Here is a 23,171-nt window from a genome sequence, read left to right as displayed (position 1 = left end):
ACTAATAATAGGTAAGGATCGGAGGCTGATAAATTATCACAATATGTATGTGTTAATTGTGGACACCTTAGAGTTGAGACACTGTAGAATCAGTCCAATTATGAGGATTTATTTGGATTTAATATACTGCTAAATTGCCAGATTAAATGGATTGAATAATTATTATAGTGTATTGTCTGCATATATGGTTTAAAAATATTTGTAAAAAAGTTCCAAAACTGGGGTACGTGTAAAAGGTCAATTACATGACATCCTATCAAATGACTACATCTTTTGCGGTCAAAGCAGACTGCATCCACATAAGTATCGTGCATATGATAGGCTGCGTGCAGAGTATTGCTGCCTTAGCAAATCGCGCTACATTACTGCCGTTCTCAACAATGTACTTTTGTAAAAGTGGGGTTTTAGCACTTACTAGCATGACAAACAAATATAGACAAAGACTGAGCATAGAGATCGATTTAAGACTCAAACTCTCTTCAATACAGAAACATATCCTGTGTGAGTTCTTGTTTTTAATGTTGATTATATATTATACGAGTGTAACATCTGGAGCGTTGTCTCAAATAAAGAGATATGACGATCTAAATTGCGAACAGTTCCACAAGTGCACAGTCACAATAATCCACAAACAGGCAAGACATGAATCCAGGCAAGGCAATAACATGCCTACTAATAACAACTCCAAGGCAGACGAGGCATGAACACAATGACGAGACAATGCAACAAACATACGTTGAGGAACTCAAACAGTAACCGACAAACGCTCACTCAAACATGGTCCTATTTATACACAGGGGAGCTAACGTGATAATAAGGAGAGGGGCGTGTATTGTCGGGGAAACAAACAAGTGTAACCATGGAAACAGACAAGGTAGTGAGAGCAAACAAAAGGTGAGACAAGACCAGGCAAAACCATACTTCAACATAAAAAAGTCCCGAACTCAGACACCACAGTACTGAGTTTGTTACAGAGCCCCCCGCTTAAGGAGCTGATTCCAGACGCTCCACACAAAGGAATAGTCCAGGAGGGTAGTGTTGAGGGCCATACTGGAGGGCCAGGCCTATGCAGTGGAACTAGACTAGGAACATGGGGCAATGGTGAACCTGGGCCTTGGGGTCAAAGAGAGTCCAGGCCATGAAACCATGGTGAACCAGGGCCGTGGAACAAAGGCAGATTTGAACAATGGAGCATTGGCAGGCCTGGACCGTGGAGAAATGGCAGGTCTAGGCTGTGGAATAGTGGGCCGTGGTGCAGAGGCAGACATGAACCATGGGGCATTGGAGGACCTGGGCTGTGGAGCAGAGGGCCATTTTGCAGTGATGGACCTGGACTAAGGAACACTCTGGGACCTGGAATGTGGAGCAGTGAGTCGTGGTGCAGTGGTGGACCTGGGCTGTAGTGATGATCCTTGCCAATGGTGCTGAGGTGAACCTGGTCCGAGGAGCAGTAGTCGGGGTAGCTCAAACTGGATTGGTAGGGCAGACGACCTCCAGGGTGGAGCAGATGATCACCATAGCAGATCAGATGAAACCGTAGTCCTCCACTGCGGGGCAGAAGACCACCATAGCATACCTAATGGAACAGGTAAGGCTTGGTTAGGCGAGACTGGAACAGAAGGTACAGAGAGGTTAGCATTGGCCATAGGAGCCACAACAAAAAATGCAGGTAGCTTGATTGTGTTCTCAGTGAACATGACAGGATCAGCAAAGTGTTTTCAAGAAGTTCATGTACGACCTTCTGTGGTTGTGTCGTGGGAGACATGAAGTTCAGGTATGACCTCTGCGGTCACGTTGAGGCAGACGTGAAACTCAGGAGCGGCCTCTGTGGTCGTACTATGGCAGATGTAAAACTCAGGGGTTGAAACAGACTGGTGAGATGAATCAGACTTTGAAGCAGACTCGTGAACTGAATCAGGCTTTGAAGAAAACTCTTGATCTGAAGCAGACTTTGAAGCAGACTCTTGGGCTGATGAACAGTATGCGGCCCAACTCACATAACGGCTATAGCAGTGACGTGGAGTGCAGTCGTCAGTGGGACCACCTCTGAGACCCCTTGCCTTGGGACAACCGCCGGGATACCAGCAGCAAGCACCGACATAAGCGGTGCATTTTCCAGACTTGACACCAGTCTTGTACACCTAGGAATTGCCTTAAAGGCTTCATGAGCAATGAAGACTGGGAACCCTGACATGACGTCCATTATGGCTGAAGACTCTAGCATAACACCCTTAATGGCTGGAGACTCTGGCATGACCGCCATCCTGACTGATGACCCGGGCGTGGCATGACACGGCATGAGGGCTCAAGCGTGACACAAGGTGAGACAAGACATGACAAGACCAGGCAAAACCACTCTTCAACATAAAAGTCCTGAACTCAGACAGAGCAAGAATGCAATTTTGTAAAGCGACCCTCAGTTTGTAGAAAGGCGCTATATTAAAAAACTAAAAAAAATCCCACATATCCACCCAATTGCAAATGTGACAGTGATTGTATACAACAGTTCAACAAACAATAATAGTTAACAATAGTTCAAATGAAAGCCACAGCAGAACTGTTGTGCATCTCCAACAAACAGCGGTGTCGATTATTTTGCTTTGAACAAATCAGGAAAGCACTCGTTTTAATTCCCTCCTTCTAGTGAACTATATTAGTGGAATGTAGGGAATAATGAATGAAGTTATAGGGGGCGATTTCGAACACAGATCTTATTTATTTCTATGGTTTCTTGTGATTATCACCTGTCTCGTTATGTAGCTAGCAGGTGTGTAGCACACAACATAATCCAATAAATCCAATATTATAAAACAATATTATAACCTCAATCAATATTCACAGTACTAATTCTCTTTTTTTTTTAATATAACTATTTTATACTAAGAACTCTGTAAGGATTTGTTACATGATGTTGCATTGTTTTTTTGAGATTGAATTTCCTGCAACATTATTTTAGAGCAGCAGTTCTCAAACAGGGACAGCAAACATCCAAGGGGCCTCAAGATAATTGATTTAGGCTATGTTGAAAAAAATTTTTTTTTAAATAAGATGAAACAGCAATTATAATAAGTACATTTTAATTGAACCCCCCTTAAAAAAACAAACAAACAAACAAAAAACACTATGGCAAGTCAAGAATTCAGGGACTTAATGGGGTTTCACCATCTGGATGTTTCAGGACTCCGGGAGTGGCCCACTTGAATTTGTGAGCACAACAACAACAAAAAGATCCCTCGACAAACTGTACACACACCATCATTTCATGGAATAGTGGCTCTGACCATCGGGTGGCCACACCTGCCGCATAAGGTGTTGGGGCTTCGCGCCATTTATACAAAGCATATACGAGCAGATTTGATCATTTTGTAAGGCCCGCTATATTGGTCCAATTGCCGGTTCGCCAATACACGGGGAAGGTATCACGTGTTACTGTCCTTTTCTCATGCAAAGTATTGGTTGGTTAAATCCAATACATTAATCATGTATTCTCTCGTTAATTCATCTGACTCCATAAATGAAAGGTTTTAATAATATCTGTGCCTCACTAAAAGTGAGCGAATGTTTGACTATTCCTTTTAACCATTAAATGAACAATGTCAAAATCAGTTAGAATAATCACATGTAACAATTTAATATTTCAGATATCAGAGATCAATTCCACAATCAATTCAAATATCTAGAACATGGTTATACATTGGTTACACCAAAGAATCTTACCCAGCTTGTATCAGAGAAAGAGAAAGAGAAAGAGAAAGAGAAAGACAGACCACCTATTCCATTCATGTCCCGCAAAAAAGAGACCAGAGACCCGGAGCACACCTTCCTTTATCCCCTTGACCAGGTAACATGGGGGATGGGGGAGGCCACCCTCAAAATGGCTTCTTATTCAACAAAAGGGGGGTGGCATTATCTGGACCAGTTTTCTCTAAACTTCTATAAACCTTATCTCCTTTTATTTTATCTATCTGGATATGAGATTTGTACCACTCACTTTGAGACATTTCAAATGACACCAAAAACATAACAGTCAATGATAAACATTCACATTAAACCATGTTCTTGTATGAGTTGTTCTTAGTAGTTTGTGAGAGCAAGTCAGGCCATGTGGGGGAGGTCGAATGTTAATTAGCCATCAGGGCCTTTTGCCTCATGCAGGCCTCAACCAGTATTTTCAGTCTTACAGATTTCCCTCCTTGATCCCGTGGGTCACATTCTGATGAACACTTACGGGGTCACAGTAAGACGTTTGTTACAATCGTTTGCACATATGAACTTAAAGTCGTAAGGAAATGCATAGGAACACATTGCAATAAAGCAAAATCATGTCATGTTCAATGTAAAATACCTTGTTCATGTCAGCAAATGTGAGTGGTACATTTGGTCTCATTAATTACCTGATTTTTAATTACCACGCCAATAATACTCATATAGATGGTCAAGGAAGGACAAAGGAAGATCTTACAAGCTCTTACCCTGTTTCAAGAAACATTTCAATAAATGGCATTCTAACAAAACAAGCAGTGCTGGGTTAAAACAGCATTTCATGAAGAGTGTCAGCAAAATTTTGGTGTAACCAAACATAGAGATTTGGATTTGGATAGGATTGATGTCCAAATACATCGTTGCAAGTAAAATGGACAAAATACAAATAAGCAGAAATCAAAATAAGTTTCAGAAATGCAGCAAGATGTCGGTGTAAACCAATCAATGGTTTTGTGTGTTTGTGTGAGAGTGTTTTTTAGAATGTCAGAGTGTGTTTTTGTCTGTGTGTGAGAGTGTTTTTTAGAATGTCAGAGTGTGTTTTTGTCTCTCTCTGTGTGTGTGTGTGTGTGTGTGTGTGTGTGAGAGAGAGAGAGTGTGTGTGTATTGATCTGGCTAAGTCACAGTCGATGATAGAGTTGAATTGTAAATTTTGTAATTGATTGAAGCGGTCACACTTCAGATTTATTCATTTTTTATGATGTTTCTGTTATTAGTGGTAAGTTGAGCAATCAGGGGTCCTCTGATCTTCCAACTCCCACCAACAATGATAGAGTTTGAAATTTAATGGCAGGTCTGCCTTAGAATTTGTCTTGATTTGTGACTGTAGCCATTCAGTTGTTCATGTGTGTTACATTAGTTGGCAGTTTGTTGTGAATAGCGTATGCTATTCTCTGTGTCTCTGTTAGACCATGATCATGAGATCATGATCTTCACCACCCTGTCCCTGTGTGTGTGAAGCTATCTGGATCTGTTAGTGTGAAGATGACACATCTTCGTCTGATGTGTAGTGTTCAGCCTGGATAGACTCTATCTACACCAGGTGATGATGCTGTGAGGGTATAGTGATGGAGGGGTGTGTTCAGTGTTCATGTCTAGGAGATGGGTGGAATCTAATCTATAATAACTGTGTTGCAAATTTCGATCCAGTTCTAAACTGGGAGGCCATATTTATGCAGTAATGTAATAGTGTGACGTGTGAAAAGGCCTTTTATATTGTCTTTTCACCCATCTCCCAAGTCTCAGGTTATGTTCTAACAATTCCGCTGTCCTGGATTTGCTCCAGGTGGGCTCCTGCCCCTCCTGGCATCTGTCTTCCGAGGAATTTGCAGAAGTAAGCCTGAGACAGAAAACAGAGGAGAGCGAACCACAGATAATTCCAATATTTCAAAAGCATTAAATTCAGACGTGTGGAATTCTTTTACTTGTTCCATTATCATGTCAGTTGCAATTTTAATTCCAGATGTCACATGAAACCGAGTTTCATTGACCACATCTGAATTGTTGCTGTTGTTTCAGTGTGTTGTGACACCTGAAGCTGCTCTTTCAGTTCAGCCTTCAGTCCGCTGCATGTGCAATGCTCATTGCTTTCTCTCATTACAGCCAAAAACTGTGGTACTTCTGACTGCTGTTTAGCATTTCACACCCTCCTCGTAAATTTACTTCTCTGATTAGATTACATTTTAGTTGTTGCACAATTTGGTTTGCTATTACCTGTGCCACAATTCTAGCCGTGTTTTCTAACGGTGAAAAATAAAGGCATACCCCTCCCCTTTTTTTTGGCGCTGGGTAGCACACAAATGAAATTCTGTTTCAGAAATTCAGTTTTAATGACGGAAGTCACACTTCTCCAATTATTATCCTGCTCTGCGAGTGTAATATAATGTTTATTATAATTCAAGTTATAATATAATTATATTCTACATTCACTGTTTCTCTTTTTTCTTTTCTAGGTTTCAAATACCTTTTCTTCTCATTTAGTCTTTTTTAATTTGGCCATTATAACGTTTGATTCTTCTATTTACTCTTTTTAATTTATATTTTACCCGTTCAGTTTAGGAAACTATATCGCTTCGAGTTCCTTACCCAGGTCTCTGGCACAAGTGGTCAGCCCTGAAGATCAGAAGCTGAGGCAGTTGGCTAAATATCTAGGATTTTGCCGTAATTCCCACGCGCAACAATCAAAGATATATTCAATAGCCCCCTTGGATGCCCTTCAGGAACTTAATTCAATCGTTTTCCAAAATTATTAAATTAGAACAGAAGTCATCGGAAGCGTCCAAGCTAGGTTGATCAACCAGCATCTCGCTGATCCTAGTCGGACTAACTCATCCTCTCATCCAAGTCACCCGCACACTTCCTGATATCAGTTATTAGCCGTGGCTAATCTCTGACGCAATCTTGTGGTAATATACGAATCCGTTAATCTTATTTGGGAAAAACAAATCTCAGAGTAATTCAGAATAAATTCAAACGTAAGAATTTATGATTTTTGTTCAAAATTCAGAGTTGTTACGTTCTCTGATGCGTCTCTGGAACGTTGAATATGAAAAGGTTTTCGTTTCAGGATTAATGAGATGCGTTCGCTGTTTCTGATTTTCAAATTCATTGTGAATCACATTATAGCCACCAAATTCAGCACAGACACACGCGTTTAATTCAGTTTACACAGGACACATGGCCTAGAATACAACATCTACAACCTTTACCTAAGTGTTCCAAATACACCCACAGCAAAGCAATAGAATACAACATCTATATCACCTTTGCTTAAGTGTTTCAAATGCACTTACAGTAAAGCAATCCTATATTTCAAGAATAAACTTTAAATTAGCCTATGTGACAACTTTTAGTTGTAATGTTTTCAAACAAAAACATTAAATGTTTTTGTGTTTACAGAGAAGTAAAACACAAACAACCAAATTGTGTTCTATGTGCACGATGTGTTAAGCACAATTTCAATTTTGAAAATGCAGACAGGTTCAATGAATTTAGATGTTAAACTATTAAGCTATTTGCTATTGGGCTGCTACCCGACTAGCAAATGACGCTAATAGCTGAAGGCCTTGAGCGTCCAAAGTTGTTAGGTCAGTAAGAGTTTTAGATGCATTTGAGCTTTGGTTACTTGCTGAGTGCTGGTTTTTGTCATTAGATTGTGATTGTCTGCGTTTTATTAAGTAGGGTGGAGGTCTGCCTCTGCCCAGTGACCAACACTTTTCCTCTGTATGGCCTGTTTTTTGACAGGAATTACAGAATCTGTTCAGTTTGCCACAGTGTGGCTTTCTGAATTCTCCTGCAGATGAAGGATTTTCATAACATTCTAACACAGCTACCTCACCATGCATTTGTTTCCGTGACTCAATTCTGGTTGCCCAGCTAACAATACCTTCAAATGTATTTTGTGCTGGAGAAGCACCACACATGAGTGATTGCTGTACACGTGGCCCTGCATTTGTAAGCAGGAATTCAAGGAGAATTACATTGTTGTGGTTAACACCTTCAATTCCAGAATACTCCTCAAAAAGTTCCAACATATTTTCTGCATATGTCTCAAACGATTCTTCAGTACTCTGTTTCCGATTGAAGATCAATTCCCATCCAACAGGACAACCACGCAGCTCGCGAAGGCATTGTTTTAGTCTATTCAAGATTTCGCTCTCAGGCTCATTTTGATGCATTGACTGCACAATGGTGCCCGTCATCAAAACCTGTGGTATCTTATAGATCAGAACATCTGGAATTGAGCTGATAACAATTTGCCAAATATCTTTTGGTTCGAGCTGAAATGCATGTTTTAGACCAGGGTTCACCAATCTCGGTCCTGGAGGGCCGCTGTCCTGCAGAGTTTAGCTCCAACCAGCTCTAACACACCTGTTTGAAAGTTTCTAGTATGCCTAGTGAGACCTTGATTAGCTGGTTCGGGTGTGTTTAATTGGGGTTGGAGCTAAACTCTGCAGGACACCGGCCCTCCAGGACCGAGATTGGTGAACCCTGTTTTAGACTAACAATGCGTCTCCACCATGGTTCGAAAAGCCCTTTCAAAGGGAATGGTCCGATCTCTGCTTTAAACAAGCTACATTCAGTTACTGTTAAAGGACGCTGAATGGTTGACTCTGTGCCGTTTGGGTGCCGTATCACCTTAAGGGCAGAAACAGGCACTCTTTTCATAACTTTATCACATGCTTCATCTGCCTGAAAAGATACAAGATTATTAGAGCAGGCTGCCTCATCAAAGAAGTGTACATTTTTAGCCCAATCGCTGTTAAGCTTTTTGGGAGACTTGCTTTTAGCATTTAGCTTAGCCTTGAGATCTGCAATGGTGTCTTTGTGATTTTTACACTTTTCAGTCAGGGCTAACTGCTCAGCTAGTAATTTATCTAGCTGTGTTTGAAGATCTTGAATCTTTTCCTCAGACTTTTGTGCCTCTGCATTTTTAGAATGCACTTCTTCACATTTAGCATCCATAAGCGAAGATAGAAATTTTGTTAACTCATTTAGCCGTTTATAGCTTATGAAGTTTAAAGCCTCAATTATTTCACCATGTTTTGATTTCTTCTGCTTACTGCCCACTGTTCTCCACCAAGTGAAAATTTCATTGTCAATAGCATCCATGTTAAGACCTTTTCTATTGAGTTTGTACAGTGTAGGCTCAACCTTTTCAGCCCATAATGTAAACAGGACATGATCAGTACACATGATTTCACAATAATGGGACTACTTAGATTATTCTGATACTTCTAATCTCTGTTTCATACAATTCATGCAAATGGAGACTTTCCCTCCCAGTCAGCCAGTGACACAAAACAAGGGTTAAGCGTTTTGGGCACAGCATGGCTTTAGCATTTAGCATTAAAGTTAGCCTTGAGCGTTTTGAAAGCAACATGGACAATAGCATTTAGCATTAGCCTTGGGCACAGCATGGCTTAGCATTGAGAATAGCATTTAGCATCAGCCTTGAGTGTTTTTAGCCTGTAAATCATATCATCCTGTTTTCCCAAAATTTTCTTTTCCTAAACAATGCATCGATCTGCCTTTTTATTTATAAAATCACGTGTTTTCCGATCGTTTACAAACTTAGATTTTTCTTTCTGTTGTTTGCTCATTCTCATCACGTGTTGCTAGTGTTTTAACAAAGCCAATACAACAATGGCCGGAAAACATGCGGTTGATTTTAAAACTTTTAGGCTTTACTTTTTCAGCTCTTCATCGAGTTATTAATTATTTGGAAGGTGTTATTCTCACTTTAGGTTTCGTTTCTTGTTGCTTAGGCAAAACAAGGAGATCTTTAAAATCGAATCATTCTTCATCTGGCTTCCGCATAACGTTTCTAAACACAGGGCTTTAATTCCGACCCGTAATCAATGCAAACATTTCTTCAACACTTCTATAAAGGGCAGAAAAAGTTTACTTACCACAACCGTGGAAGAAAGAGAAGATGTTCAAACCTCTTGTTGATTTTAAAATCCCAATACTTGCTGGAAAGGACGTTTCTCATGAAACTGTTTTGATCTGTTTTGAGATCACGTCTCGAGGTCACCATTTTGTAAGGCCCGCTATATTGGTCCAATTGCCGGTTCGCCAATACACGGGGAAGGTATCACGTGTTACTGTCCTTTTCTCATGCAAAGTATTGGTTGGTTAAATGCAATACATTAATCATGTATTCTCTCGTTAATTCATCTGACTCCATAAATGAAAGGTTTTAATAATATCTGTGCCTCACTAAAAGTGAGCGAATGTTTGACTATTCCTTTTAACCATTAAATGAACAATGTCAAAATCAGTTAGAATAATCACATGTAACAATTTAATATTTCAGATATCAGAGATCAATTCCACAATTAATTCAAATATCTAGAACATGGTTATACCAAAGAATCTTACCCAGCTTGTACGAGAGAGAGAGAGAGAGAGAGAGAGAGAGAGAGAGAGAGAGAGAGAGAGAGAGAGAGAGAGAGAGAGAGAGAGAGAGAGAGAGAGAGAGAGACAGAGACAGAGACAGAGACAGAGAGACAGACCACCTATTCCATTCGTGTCCCGCAAAAAAGAGACCAGAGACCCGGAGCACACCTTCCTTTATCCCCTTGACCAGGTAACATGGGGGATGGGGGAGGCCACCCTCAAAATGGCTTCTTATTCAACAAAAGGGGGGTGGCATTATCTGGACCAGTTTTCTCTAAACTTCTATAAACCTTATCTCCTTTTATTTGATCTATCTGGATATGAGATTTGTACCACTCACTTTGAGACATTTCAAATGACACCAAAAACATAACAGTCAATGATAAACATTCACATTAAACCATGTTCTTGTATGAGTTGTTCTTAGTAGTTTGTGAGAGGAAGTCAGGCCGTGTGGGAGAGGTCGAATGTTAATTAGCCATCAGGGCCTTTTGCCTCATGCAGGCCTCAACCAGTATTTTCAGTCTTACAATTCAATGTAACTAATAAGTTAAAATTGAAATGAAGTATAAAAGCTGAAAATGATTGGCAAATGTTCTTATACCAGGTGATAAATAGAACTGACTTTAATTCTTAAAAACATGCAAGTCACATAACCTGAAAAAGATATGCACCGCATACCCACTGCAAAAGGGGTATGTGTGAAACAGAACTGGTTTTATTATTTTTTCATACAGACAGACAAAGTGACACATTCTGATATTTAAAAAGTGTACAGGCTGAAATGTTCAGTTTATTCTTAACTATAGGCAGAGTTTAATTTTTGTTTAATTTTTTTTTTTTATTCATAGCTCAGACAAAATCGTTGGCTCTGGTCTGGTCCCCCTAAACTCCACCTATGTTCTTAACACTTAACACTTGAAACAACTGAACTCAAAGTCTGGAAAAAGTAAAGAAATCTGGTAATGTCACCAACATCAGTATAAGCATATATTTTGCTTTCTGACTAATGTAATAATACTGTAGTATATCCAGTGTGCCAAAGTCCCCTTGCTAAAAACATTGCCTTGTTTTGTTGATGAGTTTGTACAATAACTTTTAATGTATTTGCAGGAACACGGGGTGACGTAAAAAGGACAATGTCCCCCTTAGTGGTTCTATTGATTATTATAGGTAAATATCTACTCAAGCTTTTAATGTTTGTGCAACATATAGCACTTTCGAACATGTGTTTACATTCAGAAACACTGCAAAAATGGTCAAACTAAAGCTAAATATATCTCTTCCATCAGGATTGTTGGGGCCAACGTGTGAAAATCAAAAAAATTTGTCTGATTCAGGTAAAAACAAATTATCGGTCCTTGTCTACAGTGGGGAAATAACACCAGTAAATAAACGACAACAACAATATTGTTGTTGTTGTTGAATGCTTTTGAATTTGAAAAGAAAAAAGTTTGGCATGATGCATAAAGAGTAAGTAATCTTTTTTTTCTCTCACATCATCAGCAGTTTCACATCATACGGCCTCATCAGACCAAAGAGTTATCAACAGGAACCAATTGAATGTAAGGTCATGGCACAGTCACAGTTTTTCAATATTCATTTAACACATTTTAAACGGCAGCATGTGTCTTTATTTCTATAGAACAGAGCATTGGAAAATTGGCCTGTGGCCAATCGTACAGATATTAAAATTTTTAGGTAAGTGAGAAAATACCTAATCTAACATGTAACATATCATTTTCCAAAATCATCTTGAGAAGCTCTGTGGTCTTGATCATAGCAAAACAGAGCTGATCTGTTGTTTTAGCCCTGAGATCTCATAAAGTCAGGATACAGGAGTAGGAAAAAGTATCTGGTTTAGTCTTGAATGGTAATACAGAACAACTGATAATCAGGGGGGGATATAGTGACTGATTTGAATTTTACAGTTAACATTGTTTGCCTAGACTCGGTGCATTTCTTTTGAACAAAATGTGTTTTTGTCATGCACAATAATATATGCTAATAATTTAATCTGTCAGGAAAGGACCACTTGTTATTTCCAGACAATACTGGTACCCTGTTTTAGAAATAGGTAAGGAATCAATTCCAAAATGTTGTAATTTAATTAATTCAATTAATGTTGTAATTAAACCCTATCTCTAAAAATTCTCTATTATTTTCTAAATTCATACAAAGAAAGTTCTCTGTACTTGTAACCAGGTATGTCAATGTGTTCTTTTCATCAGCATCTTTATGTAATATTCATTTCATTTCATTTTTCATTTTTTGCAGCCATTAAAAAACCAAACCCCACATCCCCTGCAATCACCTTGGCCACAACACCAACACTCTCATATACAACACAGTCATTCAACTCTGAGTCATTACCAGCTACAAGTATGTTGCACACTTCATCTTTCCCAACAACTGCAGAAACAACCACTTTAGGGCCATCAACAACCAAAACAAAATCTACAATTTCAACAGGGCCACTAACAACTAGCATTCAAGCACATACAAGCAAACAGACGACAACCTCAAGACAAATATCAGAAACAACAGAGTCACACATTTCAACACTAACAAAAGAAACCAATCCAACGACAACAATCGTACCAACTGCCAACCCAAGACAGCCAACAACCATCACAAATTCCACAACATCAGTGGAACAAAAAACTGCCACTGCAAACGATGTACCATTAGACACCTCAAGGCAACTAACAGCCACCAAATCAACGGTGTCTGTATTTCCAGAAACAATCACTCCATCAACCACACCAGCAACTACTTCAATACAGCTAACAAACAACATAAACACAAGAAATATAGTCGGGACACCAGAGGAAATTTCAGCATCAGTGGGTACTACAACCAGTATCCACACAACAACTGTAATGGATGGATCAAATGCTCCAGAAGTAACAGGAACTGCCATTTCATCTGCAAATCTGCCAGCCACATCAGGAACAGGAGTTAGTTCTGAAAGCTTAAAAACTACAATTGCAGTAGGTACAAGTGCTGAAAGAACATTGAGAACTGCAGCACCAGATTCCACTTCAACTTTATGGTCTACAACGGCACCTGGAACAACAAGGGCAGCAACAACAACTATAATACCTAAAACAGGTTTGACTAAATATGTTATGACTATACACTTCTGTGCAAAAGTTTTTGTAAGAAGTCTCTATGGTCTCCATGTCTGCATTTATTTGATCAAAAATACAGCAAAGCAGTAATATTGTGAAATACTATTACGATTTAAAGTAACCTTTTTTTATTGTAATATATTTTAAAATGTATTCCTGTGATGGCAAAGCTGAATTTTCAGCAACATTACTCCAGTCTTCAGTGTGATCCTTCTGAAATCATTTTAAGAAATCATTGCTCGAGAAACATTTCTTTTCAACTTTTCTTATTTTTTCAGTATTCTCTTATGAATAGAAATTTCAAAAGAGCAGCATTTATTTGAATTTTTTTTTTTTTTCTGTAGCAATGAATAAATGTTTTTGAATCAGACTAAACAGGTTAAGGGCCCTATCATACACCCGGCACAATGAGGCACCAGGTGCGACGCAAGTGTTTTTTGCTAGTTTCAGCCTGACGCAGTTATCATTTTCACGTCCTGCGCCTTGTTTAAATAGCAAATGCATTTGCGCCCATTTGTGCACCCATGGGCGTGCTGGTCTGAAAACTAGTGTGTTCAGGCGCATTGTTGGTGCGTTGCTATTTTGAGGCAACTGAGGGTGCTTTCACACCTGCCTCATTTAGTTCGGTTGAATCGCACTAGAGTTCGTTTTCCCCATTGGTGCGGTTCGTTTGGGCAGGTGTGAATGCGACAATCGTACTCGTCTCGGTACGCTTTGAAACGAACTCTGGAGCGGTTCGTTTGTGGTGAGAATGTGATCCGACATCGAACAGAACCAACTGCCAAAGGACTGCGCATTTTTGGATTGAACCAGTTGCCGTAGTCAGCTGCGCTGTGCATTATGGGATGAGGAGAAAAGTTTGTTGACAGTTTGCACTTTAAGCATGGCAGCTCACGGACAAACTTGGAGTTGTGAGGAGGTGCGGAGCCTGACATTATTTTCGAGCCGCATCCTCGCTTCATTCTCAAATATTATTGTTTGTCTAAAGTGGTGTAGACAAACTATATAATAAAATATGACCAAGGATACAATCAGCCCACAAAGTCATCTCTCCAGTCGTCTCTGCCGTTTTTTCCACCTCTTTGTTTACTTCCGGGAGTTCTGTTGGAATTTTCCAGCACGTTAATTCTGACCAAAGTGCAGTTATGGAAATGCGTTCAAGACACATCTGGCCAATGAGTGATGTGGATGTTGTCCCGTGACTGCATTTTGGTTCGTTTTATGGACTCATAAACTGATTCGGACCAGAGTGATCAGTGTGGTGTGAAAAGGAACCAAAACGCCTGAAAAATGCTACAAAGTAGGCTATCGTTATTCACCCTTGGTCCAGACCAAATGAACCGAACTGCAGATGTGAAAGCACCCTCAAATAGACTGACCAACTGAAACCTGGGGCCCTATTTTAACAATCTACGCGCATGCTATAACGCAGGGTTCCTCAAACTCATTCCTGGAGGGCCACTGTCCTGCACAGTTTAGCTCCAACCCTGATCAAACACACCTAGCTGTGAGTTTCTAGTGATCCTGAAGACACTGATTAGCTTGCTCGTGTTTGATCAGTGTTGGAGCTAAACTCTGCAGGACAGTGGCCCTCCAGGACCGAGTTTGAGGAACCCTGGTATAACGGCTCCTGAATGTTTTCTCCAAACCAGAAAAACCACGCTTCAACTGATGCCTTCGATGTCTTCCTTATTTAATGTCTTCCTCTCAAGAATCAGGACAATCAAAATCACAAACATCAAATGGACACCGCGAAAAAACTGAAAATAAACAAATTACAATCAAATTTGTGATGAAGTGATTTTGCCATGACGTTGTTCGATATATAGCTTATTAAACTGAAATCAATACACACAGTAGGCCTACCTTAAATTATAAATAAACGATAACCAAGACATATGCAAACATACCGTGTGTTTTCCAATCAGGATTCAGGAGACATTAGGAGACATTTTCTGATCAAACACTCTTCTTAATTTTACACCTCTTAATTTGTGTGCGACACCTCGTGTTTCTCTGTTTTTTCTTTTCCGGTGTTGTGTCAAATCACATGACCAGTACGTCTTATGTTATTCATTTTCTCCAGTAGGTGTCACTATTCAAGTCAAGTCAAGTCAAGTCAAGTCATCCTCATTTATATAGCGCTTTTAACAATGTTGATTGTTTCAAAGCAGCTTTACAGAGATAAACGTATAATTTATGGTAACAGAGATTGTTTTGGCTTTATAGCGGTTCTTTAATAAAGTTATTTTTCAGCTAAAGTTATTTTTGATTGATTCGCTTCCGTCGCAAAGATCATTTGTTATTAAATTAGGGGCCGCTAAGATGACACCATTCTCTCGACACAGACTTTAAAGTCCCCGTGAACCGGAAGTTGCAAACGACTTTTCTCCAGTGTTATGACGTATTTCCAAGTGAAACGGAATATTGAACAGAGGGCAGGGTTTTACTTAGCGCTCCTCCTCTCAATATCTCGCTCACAGCAGACTAACGGTTGGAGGGGAGTGGTTAAGCATTTTCAAACCAAGCCGTCAAACCTACGTCATCAGAAAAAGACGCCATTCCAGACCGGAAGTAACTTTTCAGATTTTGATTAAAGATTACCATGGTAAATTATTATAATTTTTTTTTATATTTACTTGCACGGATTAATTGTTCACCACAAGACTAGTAATATGCGCTAACAAAGTAAATAGGGTCAATTTTGATTTCATGGGGACTTTAAACGCAATCCTGTGAGAAACGCTGATGGCGTTCACATGCGCATTAAGAATTGGTTCTATAGTTATGTGCGTTTGAATATATGTAACAATCGGCCTAATCGGTAGCATTACAAGAATAAAATTGGGGTCAGATTAAACTGTGAGAGGTTTTGAAGTGTTTTAAAAGATGATACGACAACAGAAATAAAGTGAATAAATGAAGTGTATTTACAATTTCTACCAGGAACTTAAAACAACATAATACAAAGAAGCCTTAGGCTGTTAAAAGCATAGTCCATTGGTTCCATACCATAAAAGAGTCATTAAGAGTCCTTGCGTGCTGTAAGTCCCAATGTGTAAGTGTCCACCGGTGTATATACAATCCAACTGTAGTGATAATCCAATGAAAGTGATGTGGTTTGCTGGAATGGTAAGTCCTTAAATCAACTCCTCAATCCAGCTTTGGTCCTCTTGACAGAGACCCGCTATGCTGCTTCCTTTATGCTGGCTATTTCCTGTTTCCTGTCATGTGATTGCTCACATGACAGGCAGCCCCATAATCATTTAAAGACATACACACATAAAACAGATAAGAGGAATAAAATGGACTAAAATGACTAAGACAACATGTAAACCTATTAAAACTCTAATATACATAAAATCATTATAATACATAGAGTGGTTAAAACATGTGTCATGTGTGACAGTGTCACATAGTTGTGCGCAGGTTTGTAATTCCCTACAAACCAAGCCTAAACAAAGTACTGGTCTTTCCTTATAAATTTTGATACAGAATTTTATTTTATTTTGTCACTTCGGGGTAGGTACGCGAAACGAATTTCCCGAAAACACTTTATCTGTAGAGTGGTAAAGGGATCCTCCATAGGGAGAGACTAGTTGGCACTTCAGCAATGCGTTGTCATTGAGTCCAGGCGAAGGTCCTTTGTCAGATCTGGATACGGCCTGGATCCGGCAGGCTGCGGGAAAACCTCGGGATAAACAAAGACACTAAAATTAGCGTAGATGCCATTCTTCTTATGATGTAACGAGTTTTATGGGAAGTGTTCCCGGTTCCGGCTGATCTAATCTATGCAGCCTAACATTGAATTATAGAAGTCTATAATGTATTATGTGAATGCTAGGTCAAAGAGATGTGTCTTTAATCTGGTTTTGATCGGACTAATATGGTCATACTTCCTGGTTATGGCAAGAACTCGAGCTGCTGCGTTTTGAACTAGCTGTAGTTTGTTTATTAAGCGTGCAGGGCAACCACCCAATAGAGCATTACAATAATCTAGCCTTGAGGTCATGAACGCATGAGCTAATTGTTCCGCATTTGTCAATGAGAGTATATGGCGTAAAAAAGATATATTTTTAAGATGGAAAAATGCGGTTTTACAGATACTAGACACGTGACTTTCAAATGAAAGATTGGTATCAAAGAGCACACCCAGGTTCCTAACCGACGACGAGGACTTGACAGAGCAGCCATCAAGTGTTAGACAGTATTCTAGGTTATTACGTGAGGAAGTTTTTTGTCCAATAATTAGAATCTCTGTTTTTTCAGAGTTAAGTAGTAGGAAATTACTAGTCATCCAATTTTTTATATCAGCTATGCATTCCGTTAATTTTTTGAATTGGTAAGTTTCGTCTGGGCGTGAAGAAATATAGAGCTAACAGTGAAAACTAATGCCATGCTTCCTAATGATATATCCAAAGGGTAGCATGTACAGAGTGAACAGCAACGGTCCTAGTACTGAGCCTTGTGGTACGCCATACTGAACTTGTGATCGATAAGACATCTCTTCATTTACTGCTACAAACTGATAACGGTCAGATAAGTATGATTTAAACCATGCTAATGCAATTCCACTAATGCCATTCCACTAATGCCAACATAATTTTCGAGTCTATTTAAAAGAATGTTGTGGTCGATAGTGTCAAATGCAGCACTAAGATCGAGTAACACTAATAGTGAGATACAACCACGATCGGATGATAAGAGCAAATCATTTGTGACTCTAATGAGAGCTGTCTCAGTACTATGGTACGGTCTAAATCCTGACTGGAAATCCTCGCAGATATCATTTCTTTCTAAAAAGGAACATAGTTGTGATGATACTGCCTTTTCTAGTATCTGTGACAGAAAAGGTTGATTCGAGACCGGCCTATAATTGAATAATTCTGTAGGATCAAGTTGCTGTTTTTTAACAAGTGGTTTAATCATAGCCAGCTTAAAAGTGTTCGGTACATATCCTAGTGACAAAGATGAATTAATGATATTAAGAAGAGGATCTGTGACCTCTGGAAGCATCTCTTTCAGTAGCTTAGTCGGTATAGGGTCTAACATACATGTTGTCGATTTAGATGATTTAACGAGTTTAGTAAATTCTTCCTCTCCTATAGCAACGAATGAATCAAATTTTTCTTCAAGGAGACTACAATGCACTGCCTGATGCAATACTGTAGTAGATGGTTGCATAGTTATAATTTTCTCCCTGATATTAATAATATTGGGTAACACTTTATTTTGATAGTCCGTTTGTTGAGACTTTACTAGTTATTAGTAGCCATTCAGTAGCTTGTCAACAGTGCATCAGTTGACATTCAACAACACTGTTTCAACTGACAAGTAACATACGTTCAACTGACTGCCTATAGACTATAAGGTACAATTCAAGTGTTAATATACAAATTTTACAGAAAAAGTGCCTGTTGACTGTCAATGTTATTTTGCAACAGGTTATTAACCAATTGGCGACTAACTTTCAATTGTCAACTAACTTTCTGTAGATTGAGTACCAACAACTCAAGATCAATCTGTCAGTTAAAAGTCAACAGTCATGTCAGCATATGAAGTATATGATACTGTATATCCTACTCAAGGGGTCTCATGTGCATCAAATTAATGATTATTTTAGCTGATTTAAAACTGTTTTTAAAAAATGTTTTAACCATTTGTAGATAATCTGTTGATAGTCAACTAAAGATTAGATCTGTTGCTTATTTGTTGCTTGTCAACAAATAAATTGTTTATGATCAGTAGACTATTAATAGACATTCTCAACTAAGCGTTAGTAGATATATTTTAGGACTATCTAATTAAAGTGAAAAAGAGTTTATATCAGTAGAAAGTCTATAACCTATCAACAGATTAATATATTGTTTATGATCAGTTGACTATTAGTAGACATTATCCACTAAGTGTTAGTAGATATCTTTTAGGACTATCTAATTAAAGTGAAAGACAGTTGATATCAGTAGAAAGTCTATAACCTATCAACAGATTGCATACCTAACCTGACTGAAGTAGAACAAACACTATGGCCAGCACATCAGAGAAAAAAAAAATCACTTTTATTAAATAAAAAATAAATAAATACAACCCATTATTTACAAGGATATCACGATCACATCTGAACCATCTGATTATGTGAAAAAAATTATATTGAGCATTCCAAATGAGAAAACTCTCAATAGTCTACATCATTTCAAATGCCCGAGGCCAAGATCAAAAGTTATAAACAACAAATAACAATAATTATTAATGAATACATTTAGCCTTTCATGACAGTAAGTTTTACAGAAAATCGCATTTATTAAATGCAGTTTAACGTTATAACAGTTACTCATTTAAGAAATAATCTCTGTTCCTGCTGCAAACTCGCTTCGGAGGATTAACAGACAAGACTAGTTTAAACCATTAACAATACCTTCTTTAATTGTTTAACCATTTTGTAACATTTAGATTATTTAACGTTACGGTGAGACACAAAAGGCGTTTTCTCCTATAGGGATCTCCCAGTCACGTGACCCCTATAGCCGTGTGTCAGCCATTTTGACGGTATACATCCGTCAGCTACTCACATTGGCTATACTGTCTATGGACTGTCTAATGGCAATAGATCTATTATTAGGGGTGGGTAATATATTAGGGAGTATATTATTATACTAATAATATAATTATTAGTATAATTGTTTTATAATTAGCCTAAATATTGCAATACTTTGCGCTACAGTATTGATATAATTGCGTGCGCAAAATATCTCGATACTGAACAGAATCGAGTTTTCCCCCACCACTATTATTAGCTTCAGCTAACTCTTCACGTCATGTCATCGCACTTATTAGCATCACAAACATATATATCAAGTATACAAGAGGAAGATAGGAATCATAGATCCATATGAAGCACCGCAAGTTCTTTTTACAGGCATTTAATGTGTAAAAAAACTTCCTGACATTGAGTTCGGTGACATTTACAGCTGACGTTACCTTATTCACTTCCCATCACGCTACACCAGAGCTTCATTAAAAGCATACAAAAGCAGGCTATCGGTTGTCATGGACATGTTACAAAAACTGAATAGACGTAAAAAGTCAAGTAACCTTGTATAATTTCATCTCAACTTTATTGTATATTTTACATGCACTTTTATTATTTGTTTACATTTTTCTTCTTGTACCTTATATCACAAACAGTTGGAAGCCAAGCTCCACCATCAGCGTTTTGCCTGTATATTGCCGCCAACCACTTGTTTCTCCGTTTTGTTTCTTTCGGGATACGGTATAAAGATAGGCCTATTCCTTTTGTATGATCACGTATCTGATCGCATCCAACTGCACAGCATCGCTCGGGCATGATAGAATATCGCGACGAGCTGCAGTATCAATGTAGTTTATACCAGAGCCCGTCTCTGTTTATACTGTCTATGAGTATCACCGGCGGTTTAGCATTTTCTATTCCGTCAAAATGGCTGCTCCAAATGGCGTGACGTCACGCGGGATGTCCCTATAGAACCATAATACACCAAAACACAATATAAATTAACAAAATACATAATTTTTATTAGCTAACGTAACGTTAGATGTAATCCAAATCTTTATAATCCATACGCAAGCAAGAAACAGATCCAAATTCAGCCCTTCATCCACATCCAACGATCTCCATCTCATAAATGTCAAATCCCGCGCTCGTGATGAATTTAAATTCAAAAATTGCGCCCTCAAGAAGCGTTACGACATGTTTTACGGCAGTGATATCAAACGCTCATTGGCTCTCGCCTGCTTCGTCACAGATTGCAGCATGCCGTGTTTCAGTTTAAACAACATTGAAATGCAGAAGCGCGCGCGCCGTCTTCATGCAGAGGGAAGCTGGGTTAACATTTTCATGTATTAACTTAAATTCTGCTCTGTCCCTTATACAAAACTATTATATGGGCCATTCTACAGAATTGGTGCAAACTGCTGTCCCTCATCCAAAAAACACATTTGAAAAGCATTTAATTATTAAAATCTTAGATGTTTACTAAGATCCTTCAATTATCTATTGAAACCCACAATAATATTTAAGATATCAGTAAGCTTTATATATATAAAATCATAATTTATGGGCTACTTTCAATTAGGAGGTGGCTGTCCCAAACCCTAACCCCTAAATTTCAACTTGTGAAAATGATATTGAAAAATTTTTTGCAAATTTTTCCATTCTTGTTTTAAAAAAAATATTTTTGTTTTTTAAAAAAAAATGAAGTTAAAAAAAATATTTATTTTATATTTTATTTTTAAATCATGAAACTTTATAAAAAAAAACATGTCCCGCATTTTCATGTCACTACCAAAACAGTGAATGTTGTAGTCCATTGGCTGAGACTGATTTTAACCACACTCCTACATTTTTGATCAGGAAATATTCCTGTGTCCCTCTCTCTCATGTGCTATATGGTGAGTAGATTGATCCCATCATTTTGAGGTAAATGTGTTCTAAAGTCTAAAAATCTGTGTGTAACTTTAAGGAATGTCACTACCAAACTCATTTTTTCTGCTATTGAGAATTTTTTTTGGGATGTTATTCCATAAAATTTAGTTGTTATATGTGTTCAACTGTTCTGACCAGTGATTGCTAACCATGTGCTGATTAGCATCTTCGAGCTAGGCTCAAAAGTATCTAAAATTGTCACTACCAAAACAGTCACAACCGAAACATTTTCTTGAAGTTTCGGTTGTGACATTGTTTTGGTAGTGACAAAAGGGAACACATAATCCTTTATTTGGAGGAATAAACTACATTTTAGTACAGTTATGCAAATAATTACTACTGTAGTATGTTTTAGTAGTGTTTTAGTATGCAATATTCTGTTAAAATTCTGTAATGTAATGAGGTTACAATTACTTAAGGTTGCAGTCCATGATACTAGCTTAGGTGTAAGGTTGTTGTCAGTAATGTTAATTTATATGATTAACTTGACAGGGAGAATGACATAAAACACCAACATGCCTAAAAAAAATTGAAAAACTACAACAGAGAGACAGAGAGAATACAAACAAAGGTTGAGGGAAGACCCAGTGAAGTACGAGGAATACTTAAGGAAAGAAAGAGAAAGAAATAAGAAACGAAGGGAAGAAGGAAAGTTGAAGAGTATCAGTGAATTACCTGACAGGGAGCAAAGAGATGTCAGAAAAGCATGGAGGAAAAGACACAGGATGATGGTGAAAAGACAAAAAGAGGTGGAGACATTTTGCAGGGCTTCCACACCACCTAGTACTTCCAGTGAGGGTGATCAGACACCAGTACACACACACACACACACACACACACACAGTTCAGTGGTTCTGGAGATTTATCTGAATGAGGAAAATTATTCTGAAATTAATGTTTTATGTACACACACACACACACACACACACACACACACACACACACACACAGTTCAGTGGTTCTGGAGATTTATCTGAATGACTCATAAACAAAATGTTTAAAATGTGCAAATAAAACAAAGTGGTTCTGAGTCTACATTGTAAGTTGTTGTTTTTTTGGGAAGAAAAATCTAGGAGCATACCTCTTCTCACTTGCACCTCAAGACCCAAAGTATAGAATAGCTCTAGGTGTTCTTATAAGATATTTACTGTCAGATGTGTGTCTGCTATATGTACTGACTGCATATGTGCATCATAGTTATTTATTTATATTAACATAAAATGTGGACAGTCTGATTCAGCCATGGCAAACTAAGTATTGTGGTCACTACCAAAACATTACTGTCACTACCAAAAATGTGCAGTCACTACCGTAACATGGGATGTTTTGTCAAAAATAAAGTATATTGAATTATCAACTAAGATGTTATGATAGTGTTTGGTTCAATGCATATTCAAACTAATGAATCCTTAACT

At 38.3% G+C, this 23,171-nt stretch overlaps 1 protein-coding gene across 1 annotated transcript in view; it reads left to right on the top strand.

The window, feature by feature from the left end:
• The window catches only part of LOC307149246 (uncharacterized protein), a gene marked incomplete at its 3' end in the record, with an annotated part of 35,123 nt that continues 11,952 nt past the window's right edge, over positions 1-23,171 (top strand). The window contains exons 1-7 of the mRNA XM_079855460.1: positions 1-11; positions 11,275-11,334; positions 11,454-11,501; positions 11,668-11,726; positions 11,807-11,862; positions 12,186-12,238; positions 12,439-13,275. Coding sequence (XP_079711586.1) covers positions 11,301-11,334; positions 11,454-11,501; positions 11,668-11,726; positions 11,807-11,862; positions 12,186-12,238; positions 12,439-13,275 — 1,087 coding nt within the window. The 5' untranslated portion in view covers positions 1-11; positions 11,275-11,300. The remainder of the gene's footprint in view (positions 12-11,274; positions 11,335-11,453; positions 11,502-11,667; positions 11,727-11,806; positions 11,863-12,185; positions 12,239-12,438; positions 13,276-23,171) is intronic.

Source organism: Squalius cephalus (assembly GCF_949319135.1).
Source record: "Squalius cephalus genome assembly, chromosome: 2".
NCBI lineage: Eukaryota > Metazoa > Chordata > Actinopteri > Cypriniformes > Leuciscidae > Squalius > Squalius cephalus.
This window is presented reverse-complemented; position numbering and strand designations above follow the sequence as displayed.